The following is a 12,084-nucleotide window of genomic DNA, read 5'->3' as shown; positions in this document are numbered from 1 at the left end:
AAGTTCCTGCACACTTAGACACAGGGATCAAACAAAGCAGGACCTAACCAACTTGGTTGATCACATCAAAACATCCACGGGGACCAACAGTAGCGGTTCTTACTGAGACGTTATAGTCAGACCCTGCAACGTGTTCCTTCCGGAGAACAACCTAGCATTAACGCAATAGTTTAATGGATCCATTCATTGGATATTGCTATAGTTTTGACGCTGGCTGACAACCTAACACAACCCTCCTCCTTTATCCGGGCTTGGGACTGACCGGTTATCATGGGTGGAGTTTTGTCCCAACTGACCAAATAACTAAAACTCATCTGCGAAAAGTCCCAGTCTCACGTTATGTGGCTTCATTGCAAAGGAGAGAAATATTGTATCAAGATATTTTCATGTAGGGGAGCCACAAGGATGATACATTATACCTCCTTCATGTACATGCTCATGATGTCACCTCATGTGGTAAGCTGTTGTGGTAGATACATATAAGCATTGAATTTAGTAGTTAACAAGAAGTAATATATAACTTTCCATAGAATATTTTTCTTCTTCTTCCCTAATATACGACTACAATGCTTATAATGAGAGTGAGTACAAATTCTACATTCATTCAGTTCATTGTCTTCATTCCAAAATCTGATGCAGTTATTTATAGAATAATCAATTATCTCTATAGGTAAACCTAAATCTCTCACTAATTTTTTTGTACTATAGATCAGTCATTAGGTGATTAATATAGAGTAATTCTGACATCAATTGACAAATATCATCATAACATCGTTATGAGAAACGATGTTCTTCCTTGATATTCAATAACCTTATATTAGTTGATAGTTGAGAATGTCTAGATAAAATGTCTTCCCATACTTCTCTTTCACTAGCTTTTAACATGTCATATAGTTGCTAAACTTTAGGTGTTTGTATTTCATCTATATTGAAATGATCAACTACATTCCTAGCCTCGTAAACTATTGATTGTATTGCATTCTCATTTGTGCTCTATTTCATTCTAGGTGCAGATCGAGGAGGGAAAGAAATACCTGGGGAAAACAAATATTTTGAATGAAGGAAAGTAGAGAACGGAAAAGAGAAAGAAAAGGAGAGAAACAGGATGCCTGCGGAAGGAAAGGGGAACAAAGGAAAAAAAAAAAAGAGGAAAAGAAGAAAAAAAGTGATGTTTTTTATGTTAGGAACAGCAACACGATCAACCATCAGCGATGACGATGTGGCTAATGAGCACAAGGCCACTGACAAGCATGATCACGAGGTGGCCTTGCAGGGTTACCCCTGCTGCAAGATCATATATCCTCCTTATTGGCAGTTTCTACCATAGGCTTCCCCTCAAATGTGAGAAAATAGCTCATACTTTACAATATAAAAGTCTTTATCCACATATTAAACCTTAGCAAGGAACCAAGATCCAAACTACTCTCATTTTATTTTGAAAACCTCAACTCTATCGCCTTCTTTGAGCTCAATATACTCAAATTTGATGGATCAAGATTGATTGATCACAAAGTAACAAACAACAAAATTAACTATTCCTTCAAAATCTTCAATCTTGCTTAACTAAGTTTTGATGTGCCCACCTTAATCAAAACCCTTCACCATTAGTGACGATGAGGTGACCAATGAGCGCGAGGTGGCCAGGGAGCGCGATCATGAGGCAGCCCTACAAGGCCACCCCCGTTGCACACGGCGAGTATGAGCATGAGCCAGCCTTGCAAGGCCACCCCTATTGCTCGTTGCGATCGCAAGCATAAGGGGGCCCTGCAAGGCCACCCCCATTGCTTGTAGTGAGTGTGAGCATGAGGGGACCTCATAGGGCCACCCTCGTTGCTCATAGCGAGTGTGAGGCAACCCTAGAAAGTACGAACTGGTCTTGTAGGGTCGCCAATTGCTTGCAACAAGTGTGAGGTGACCGATGAGTGTGAGGCTATCGGCGAGCTATCAAGTGAGGTAGTGGTTGAGAGCAGTATGGTTGAAGGCAGCGTGGCTGATGAGGAACAAAGGATAGAAAGTGGTGTTTCTTCTGATTTGGGGTGGACAAAAATATGTTCATAAATTGGACAGCAGATGGATTTATAAATCCATCTGTCCGTTGCTTTACCACAAGTAAACAATGGAAAGAATTGATAATACACCCTTTTCATCAAGTAAATGACAGAAAGATTTTTGTATAGAAAACTTTCCTCAATTTTTGAATCTGCCCTTCCAAGTAAACATAGCCTAGATGATGATTCCCCTAAAGTAGTTGTGTTAGATGAAGAAGCAATCAAAGTTTCAATTGGATGAAACAAATAAGGCTTTCCATGATAGTACTAGTTGTAGTAATTTGGAACAAAACTATTTCTACACATATGTACTTTCATGGTATTCTCATCATGGAAAGCTGTATTTTTACATTTGCAATGATTATATAGACAACATAACTTGACATCATTCATATATTTTGGATGATTCTTAGCAAAGTTTCAAACTCTTCAACTCCAGCAAAATATTCATCTCGGATAAATCTATTTTCTAATTTATTGTTCATCGAAGCTTTATTCATATACATTATAATCTAATGAGAAATAAATTTGCATGGAGATTAAACGTGTAAAAACTAAGAATGTAGATAGTTTCAACTTAATCTTAATCACTTAGACTAATACTATCAATAACACTTAAACTTAAACTAAACTTTAAGTTTGAGTTTAAACCTCAAAAGATGTACAATAGCACTGAAAGAGAAAGATTAGAGTTGAGCTAGTGTCGCATCCACAACTTGACTCGTGTAGATAAGAAAATAATGTATACATGAAGATAATGGAAAAACAACAAAAATATTGGCAATTAAATCAATCACATTACATAATACCTTAAATACAATAAGAGATGCAACATCGCTAGGTGAGGTCATAACCTGCCAAGCTCGCTGTTGGTTTAGCTCGCAATATAGTTTGTGGTCGGCCAAGCCATTGACTATGAAGTCGCAACAGGCCAAGATCATGGCTGCAACCTCATGGCCAAACACGACCTCATAGGCAGCCGGATGATACTCCCGGGTAGCCAGATGAGACCTCACGAGTGGCTGGACGATACCTCATGGTTTGTCGGACAAGACCTTGTGGCTAGACCAGGGCTCGCAGTTATTCGAGTTCCCGGCTGGCCAAGCTCATAGCCGTGACCTTATGGCCGACTAAACTTGCGGTCGTGATGTCATCTAGTTATCATGATTATATCCATGCCATCAAATATTAATTTAATACAATATATTTTTTTCATAGCTAAGTCAATTAGATGGACTTTAATCAACTGATGACATAGTAAAAATACTAAAAAGAGTTATTGATTGAACGCGTTTGTACTAATTTCAATATATTGGGTCAAATTGATGTTTGAGAGTATTTATATAATTAGGAGAACTAGACAAATACATAGGAACTGATTTTATATTATTCTGAACTTTCTAGATCTTCTACCAATATTGAACACATTTTTTTTTATTTTTAATTTTAATTTTAATTTATGACCATTTTGTGATGAATCTATGAAGGGTTATGCCTTTATTTTAAGTCTGGATGAAGGTTTGTAGCTATTTGGGGGTTCCATTTTCTCGGTCAGGATGAATTTAGACTTCCTCTTACTTATCTTCTTTCGAGTAGAATTTCTCCTATTTCTTTGTTCGGGAGATGGGAGCCTTCAGAGCAACTTGAAGAGACTCTTGAACCTTTCGACTTTTCCAGAAGTCGATCTAGATAAAATCAACATAACATTTATGGGAAGCCAGTTGATCTCCTTTAACTTCTCTAATCTGATCATCCACTGGAAACTTGATTTTCTGATAAAACGTGGAGACTACCGTCCAAAAGGCATTTAGTGCTAGCCTTCCCAAAATAACATTATAGGATGAAGAGGTGTCCACCACCATAAAAGGCATCCTCTAAGTTCTCTCAAAAGCTCCTCCCCAAGGGCCAGGGAGAGGTAGAGCTGCCCAAACAATTGTAATTGATGGCCTATGAAACCAAATAATAGAGTTTGATGGGTCATAACTCTTCCTTATCTATTTGCATCTGATCCAGAGTTGCCTTGAAAATAATATTGATTGAGCTATTTGTATCTATAAAGACTCTTTTCATATTATAATTAACAATTAAAGTTTGAATTACCAAGGAGTCCTCGTGAGGGGCTTCGACTCCTTCCAAGTCTTCTACGCCGAAGCATATAGAAGGATCGACCTTCCACTCCTGATCGATCCCTACCAAGTAATTTTCTAGCCAACAACTATGGCCTTTCCGAGCCCAATTAGAGTCTCCATTGGTAGGCCCTCTGGAGATCATACAATGGCCCCCTTTGGTGGGTCTCTAACTTTTTCCTTGCCCTTCTCCTTACTTCCTCTAGGAGGCATTGATGCTTCTCACTGTGGCTAAAGAGAAACCTACTCTGGTCAACCTGGTTTGCAAGATTTATTGTCACGCCAGTTTGACCGACAAGGGGGAGGATAGGGGTGGTGAAATGAATGCTTCCCCCTAAATGCATGCCGGTCGGCCGTTCTTCGAAGGTAATTGGGATAACCATAACATTCCTCCGTCGAATGACTCCTGTCTAGTGATGAATACAAAATCACTCTCCCATCCTGGGGAGCCATTGTAAAGAGCCATGACTTGATGGAACCTTTGCTTCTATCAGCTGAATCGCCTATTCTCCTTGGTGATCTCTTAGATGGTGATGATTTGAATGAGATTCTTTGCCACATAAGGGAAGGGGAGGTGCCTTCCGCTTCGTGTAGGTGAGGGGAGCACTAGACCCTCTAAGATCATTTTTTTTAGCAAATTGGACCTCTTATACATTCACATATTTGACCGACCGACCTAGTAGACCATCAAAACTTTTGGGAAGTTTTTTAACCAGGAATTGGAAGAAGTCTCCCTCTATCAATTCTTATGAGAATGCACTTGTCAATATCTCTGAAGTTGCTGAAAGGACATCTTGAGCTATTTGATTAAAGGGTTGAATGTAATCGTTCAAAGTCTCCTTGGGCTTCTGTTTAAGAGCGAATAAATTAAGAGGTGTTTTGTGATTCCTCTGTCTGCTAGAGAAATGATGCAAAATACTGTTTTGAAGTTGCCAAACGATCAAATAGACCATAGGGAGGTGGTTGAATCATCGCTGAGCCCGAGCTTGAAAGTGTTGTCAGGAATACCTAACACTTCACCTCATTAGAACATTGATGTAGCAGGGTGACTTTTTCAAATTTACACACATGGTCTTCCGGGTCAGTTGTGTAGATATACTTGCTAATCATGGGCGGCCGATAATGGTGAGGTAGCGGATTTTCTAGATGTTGGTGCAGAACGAAGAGTTATTCTAACTCTCTAGACTGGCAAATAGTTCTGTGCCCCGAGCAATAGCTTGGGGAGACGTATTTCCCGCAGAAGACTCAGAATGAACATCTTGAGAATGGGCTCTAGTAGGATTCCTGATCGGGACTTGCACTTGGCTGGTTGGCTGCGCCATCATCGCTTGAGAGATCAGAGGTATTTCAATTGAAGTGGAAGATCCCCGGGAAGTTAGCTGATGCACTTGTTGTTGTTCCAATATGCCTCTCACCACAGCAGCCACGATTTCACCCAATTCTTCTTGCGTCATAGTGAGGGTGGCGGTCCTTCTGGTGTTATCCATTTGAGAGCCTTGGTTCAGGTATATAAAATTCCCATAGATGGTTCCAATTTGATTCTGTATCAAGACTTTCGAGATTGATACACTAGTGACGGGAAGAGGGTGTTGACCAATTTGATTCTACACCAAAACTTTTGAGATTGATATATTGATGATGAGATGAGGGTGTTGACTGCTTCTATTGAAATATATAAAAGGAAGGAGGTTGGAGGGAGGACCCATCATCTTCTTGAGCGTCTAGAGAATCATAGAAACTTGAAAAGGGTTAGAATGGTGCTGGGACACTCCAACATTACCACTCTAATGCCCAAGTCAGAATCAACAAGAAGATAAAAGATAAATGTCGAAAACAAGTAGTAGAGTTCTTGAGATAAACATACCTTTTACCTCTCCCCGTTGATCCCTTTTTATATTCTTCATTGATGGCCTTTTTCCTTCTATGTACTAATGCATGATCTTTATGATTTTGATGACTTTTGACCTTCTCCTATATTAATGATCAATAATCATCTGATGACTTTTAACTTTCTCCTGTATTAATGATCAATGATATTATGGTAACGATTTGCTATCTTTAATGTATTAATAATAGGTGTTTTTAGATATATGAATTATGCATATGCATTTGGAGTCTTTTGGTTAATTTGGTTTGACATTAGGAGAAAAGGATCTCATAAGCATTATATAACCGATTGAGAAACCATGTATAGGGCTTTGGTGTTGTTGGTCGGGTGACCCAAGGCCTACACCCTTGCTTGATCTAACTCACATGATATCTGGATAGTCATGGTCGGTCGGGAATGATATTGTCTTTGGCGCCTGGCTCTAGTGATACTCAGGTGGAGACGATCGATTGGGAGTTGCATTACCCTTAGCGCCCTGCTTAAGTCATGCCCGGGCGGGCATGACCAATTGGGAGTGTTAGTCAGAGTTACCTCATGAACCCCACCCCGGTCGGCATGGTTTGAGTTGGTCATACCCAACTAAGTTATCCTTGACTTGACTTTTGCCTTGTATGTAGACAGATATCTTGACCTTTGTGGAGAATATGTAGAGGCTCTACCATTACCCCACATCAGATAGCTATAACAACGTAAAGCTAATAACCATATAGAATACCTAAGCATTGTTTTCTGTGTTGTACCATGGCCCTTTGCTTTGGTCTCCTTAAGAGAACAACACTTATGGTGGCATGAAGTTCAATAGAGCCTCTACCAAATTGTATCTACTTGAATTATCAAAATTGACTATGCAACATATGAGTGATCATACTAGTAATTTAGGTACACTACCAGAAAAAAAACTACACAGCAAAAGAAGTACAATATGAAAAAAATTACAATACAAAATAACATGAATTAGAAAAAAACTACAAAACTAAAGTAGTACAATATGTAAAATTTTCAATATAAAATAATATGTTTCTCAACTTTACCTCTAGATCCTTCTTTAGACAAGATCTATTTTCAAAATGTTACACTTTTAGTTGGTCTTAATCAACATTACATCCATAGGAACTTTCAAACTATAGTCTTGTAATCCTAGGATAAAACTAACATCTTTCCTTGTAAAACTTAGTTGTGGTCATCCTAGGATAGGGGCAACATCCTCTCTTGTGATTTTTTATTAGATATTTTTAAAGATGAAACATCTGGCTTCGTAGTTGCAACTATTAAATATATTTTGGAGAAGGCCTCTCTGAGGTTAGAATTCTCTGGCATGAATATGAAATATCATCTATCAGTTCAATGTGATTTTGATCATGTCTAACAATAGCAATAAATGATTTAAAAGGTATGAAAGAACTTTCATACACAAGCTTTAAATAATCTAAAATTGAACAAAGCACAGAACCAAAAACACTCCTCAGTTAGATGTAAAACTCTAAAACTCTAAATCATAAAATATGTCAAGGTTGGAATGAAGGATTGCTCACAATGTCCCTTGCATCTTACTCTTGTCGAGAGCTTGAGGGAATCTCATCAATTTTATTTTATTTTCGATAATTTAAGTATTTAATTCTTCGAATCAGGGTTGGTGATAAATGTCACTGCAGGAATGGTAATAAGAAAGAAAAATTACAACAACACATGTTGGTTTTAGAGAGTAGAAGATAATCAATTGGGGCTATGATGTCAATTTGGCTTTTTGGTTCAAATTCTTATACTCAAAGTGAGGGTATAATGATTTAAGTAACTTTAGAGCAGCAATTTGGCAAAGAACATCTAATAAGATGCTTTTTTGATGATAAATCAAAAAAAAAAAAATATGCTCCTTTGATTTTTCACTTATAAAAATCCCTTTAGTAACTTAAAAAAAATAATATACAATAAATTTTAAAAAAATAGAAATAGTGTATAACAAAATGAATGAATATAAATGCTATATAAAATGAAATAACTAAATTTGGAGCCTTAACTTCAAAGTAATATTCAATCACTTCCTAATACATATATTATTTTTTATTCCACTATTTTCACTAACTTAAATTCATATTTTTTAGCAAATCATAAATTTTATAATTTAGTTAGCAACTCAATATCTATTTTTTTTTCTTATACAACAACATTTTTAGCAAAGCATTTTTCATTTTACAATATTTATAGAATATTAAAATTTCTTTCCATGTAGACCCTTGGCTTGCCATTTCTCCCCAGCAAGAGACGATAATTAAGGTCACCTTGTTCCTTTCCTTTCTTGCAATTTGCACGATTTAGTGAATCGCGCGACCGCTCATGGAAATTCCTTGATTTTCAGCATTCCAATTCCGATCGGCAATGCGCAAGAGCAGAGCACGGTGATCGATCGATGTTGACTCCGATGACGCGCTACCTGAGGCATGGCGGAAGGAGGACCCTCAGCCGCTTGATCTGCTTCCCGATCGCCCTCTACTGCCTCATCCGTCTACTCCTCTTTTTTTCCTTCCGGTCTAGTTCGCCGGCGACTGCGTTGTCTCTCTTCTCCTTCGCCTCCAGTCGCTGCGACGGCCGCTACGTCTTCATGCACGACCTGCCTCCCCGCTTCAACGCCGACCTCCTCCGCGACAATTGCGCCCTCAGCCCTTGGGTCGGCGACGCCTGCCATTTCGCCGACAACGGCGGCTTCGGCACCGATCTCGGCGACGGATGGTACGTCACCAGCCAGTTTGCGCTGGAGTTCATCTTCCACGACCGCATGCGGCGGTACGAGTGCCTCACCGGCGACCCCGCGCGCGCCGCCGCCTTCTTCGTCCCCTTCTACGCTGGGGTCGAGATATTGCCCCACCTCTGGGGGACCAACACGACGGTGCGCGACGCAGTGGCGCTGGACCTCGTGCGGTGGCTGCGGGCGCGGCCGGAGTGGGCGGCGATGGGCGGGAGGGACCATTTCATGGTGGCCGGAAGGATTACGTGTGATTTCAGGAGGCAGTCGGAAGAGGACGGCGATTGGGGCAGCAAGCTGTTCTGGCTCCCGGAGCTCCAGAACATGACCACGCTGGTGAGATTCACGAAGTTAATATTTCTCTATTACTGGCAGTTCAATCATCTAAAACTATGGTGCAACAAACAAATCTTTGAGATGTTCTTTCAGACCTTTATTATTATTCGATTTTTATTATTCGATTTTTCTTTGTTGCTATATACATGGTTCGTTCATTAACACGCATGCAGCTGATCGAGTCGAGCCCTTGGCAAGAAAACGACGTGGCGATTCCATACCCCACCTACTTCCACCCTTCCACGGCCGGCGAGCTCGCCGCGTGGCAGAACAGAGTCCGGCACCAGAAGCGGCCGTGGCTCTTCTCCTTCGCCGGCGCGCCGCGCCCGAACAACACCGACATCGCCCGCGACGTCATCATCGAGCAGTGCCGCGCCTCGCCTCTGTGCAAGCTCCTCGACTGCGCCGGCGACAACGCGCACGAGTGCTTCTCCCCGCGCCGGATCACCGAGCTGTTCAGCAGCTCCGTCTTCTGCCTCCAACCTCTCGGCGACTCCTACACCCGGCGCTCCGCCTTCGACGCCATGGTCGGCGGCTGCATCCCGGTCTTCTTCCACCCGGGCTCCGCCTACGTGCAGTACGTCTGGCACCTGCCGCGGGACTTCCGCAACTACTCTGTTTTCATCCCGATGGAGGAGTTGAAGCCGGGGAACGGAGCGATCGAGCGGGCGCTGTCTCGGATCTCGCCGGAGCAGGCTTCGGCGATGAGGGAGGCGGTGGTGGGGATGATGCCGAGTCTGGTGTACGGGAACAAGAGAACTACTGGAGAGGAGGGGGAATTCAAGGACGCGTTCGATCTGGCGGTGGAGAAAGTGATCGAGAGGGTGGAGAAGAGGAAGAGGGACACAAAGCAAGGGATCGAGCAGGATGCATCGGACGAAAGTTATAACTGGAAGAAGGCGCTGCTCAACGGAGGTGTGGGATGGGAACACTACTTCAACCAAAAATGAGATGAGACTCATAAACGAACGATAGAACCCTACAAGTTCATTTAGCAGGTTTTCTTTTCTTTTATTATTATTTTTTTTTTCAAAACTGACCTGAATATATTGATTATTCAAGCACGTGAAGTTTGTCCTCGTGGGTGTGATGGTTTCAATATAGATGAATATTTTGAAGGTCTTAGTATTTATAAATGGTCCTGCGGATTGATAAGTAAATCAGAAGAAAAATAGTCTGAATTAATCTGAACATCAGGGGAAAAAAAATAATGCATGTGAAGTTTGCTTTTTCTTTTTGATTACTATAAAGTCACCTATCACTTTGGACCTAAAGTAGTTAAATTCCCCAAGCAAGAAGCTATGTGGTGTGATCCTTAGAGCATGCAAAGTACTTCTATTGTAGTATCCTTTATGTTGTTGGGATTAGATGGACCCAAATTGGTCATATTCCTTAAATGATTTATATATTGTGTTACATGTAACCTTTGATTTTGAAGGTCTACCATGGTGTTCTTTTTGCTATTCGAGTCCTGCAATTGGTCTATTAATAATTTTTGTTTAAAATTGCTAGAAGATTTATTAAGTATATTCTTTGCAGTTGGAGTGATGGGAGGTCATGTGGAAATTTTGATCAAAATAATTAGTGTTGGTAAATAGTGCTTTAAAGATAGCGTGCCATGTAATCGCATTTCATTATTAATGAAATTAGAATTTATCTTATCAATTTCATTGAGTTAGTGCAACTAGCGAATTATAACAGAAGATATCATTGGTGAAATCGAGCTCCGGTTAAGTCATGTTGGGAAATTGTTAGTGGATCAAGTTAGTTTTGATGCATCAAGATTGTCTTTTGATATTTGGATAATATATTTAAATAATATGTTGGTACAATCATATTGAAGGCAATATGATTAAAGTTAATTTTGTTATGACTAGTAGAGCTAGGGGGTTGAATAGTTCGCTTTGATTCTTCTTCACAACGGGTATTTGAAATTGAGAACACCATAATGCTAACAATTTGATTTACTTGGTCTCCACCTCCTTGAGATAACTAATCCAAGACTCTACACCAGCAGTCACAGATTCCACTATGAACTCTTCTTCTCAGAACAAACTAAAGTTAGAGAAACCTTTCACAAACAAACTTTCAAAGCTCTCAAAAGAATATAGCAACAAAGGAGAAGAAGAAAGGAAATATTACAAGTTTTTAGCTTGGTTCTTCTTCTCTTGATTGCTTGAAGATTGAAGATGAGAGCTTGGCATCGGGATAAGCTGGAGAATAACAATAGAACGATTGTTTAGTTTCGTGCCTAAATCTCCTTTTTAAATGCTTTAGAATCGAGTCATTTCTCTGTATTTTCGTTACCATCAATCGATTCAAAAATGCCTCAATCTATTAAGAACTATTCATTGAATGTTATTAATTCCAAATCGACAGCTAAGATTATTCCATTTTGAATCCCAATCAATTATTATTAAGCACTAATTGATTAGCCACCTTAATCACGATTAGCTAATCGATTGGTAATTTCCCAATCGATTTGAGATATTTCTGTTCTCGTGGAGAAAGCTTCTCAATCGATCAGTCAATCAATCACGGAGCTTTCTGTTCTCACGATGAAATCCTCTCAATTGATCAGCTAATCAATTGATGGTTTCCCAATCAATTAGCCAATCGATTTGAGACCTTTCAGTTCTTGAGAAGAAAGCTTCACAATCGATCATCCAAATCGATCAAGGAGCTTTCTGTTCTCGCAATGAAATCCTCTCAATCGATCAAATAATCGATTGATTGTTTCCCAATCGATCAACCAATCAATTTCAGAGCTCTCTGTATGCTTGAATTTGATTATTAATTGGTTGGCAATTTTAGCCAATCAATTGATACTCTTTTTCTTTCGAGTTTTGGGTTTTAGATCACCAATTGATTTGTAAACTTACCAATTGATTGGTGAAACTTAAAATAGGATTTTTTTTTTTCACCCTAAACCCTTTGGCACACGCTCCC

General features: G+C 39.9%; 1 protein-coding gene across 1 annotated transcript; it reads left to right on the top strand.

Annotated features, from left to right (window-relative positions):
* The first annotated feature begins 8,478 nt into the window (after positions 1–8,478).
* LOC121979933 (xyloglucan galactosyltransferase KATAMARI1 homolog) lies at positions 8,479–10,085 on the top strand. The gene is made up of 2 exons (XM_042531909.1): positions 8,479–9,135; positions 9,309–10,085. Exons 1-2 carry the CDS (start codon positions 8,479–8,481, stop codon positions 10,083–10,085), a joined length of 1,434 nt encoding a protein of 477 aa, XP_042387843.1.
* Positions 10,086–12,084: the final 1,999 nt, after the last annotated feature.

This window comes from Zingiber officinale, chromosome 5A, assembly GCF_018446385.1.
Source record: "Zingiber officinale cultivar Zhangliang chromosome 5A, Zo_v1.1, whole genome shotgun sequence".
Classification (NCBI taxonomy): Eukaryota; Viridiplantae; Streptophyta; class Magnoliopsida; order Zingiberales; family Zingiberaceae; genus Zingiber; species Zingiber officinale.
Note: the sequence above shows the minus strand (reverse complement) of the source record. Positions and strands in the feature narration are given on the sequence as shown.

What these genes read in the sequence shown, in the direction of transcription:
- LOC121979933 (XM_042531909.1), top strand. Translation starts at nt 8,479, where the DNA reads ATGACGCGCTACCTGAGGCATGGCGGAAGGAGGACCCTCAGCCGCTTG. An exon ending in TCCAGAACATGACCACGCTG is followed by an intron (nt 9,136 to 9,308) that starts GTGAGATTCACG and finishes ACACGCATGCAG; the next exon opens with CTGATCGAGTCGAGCCCTTG.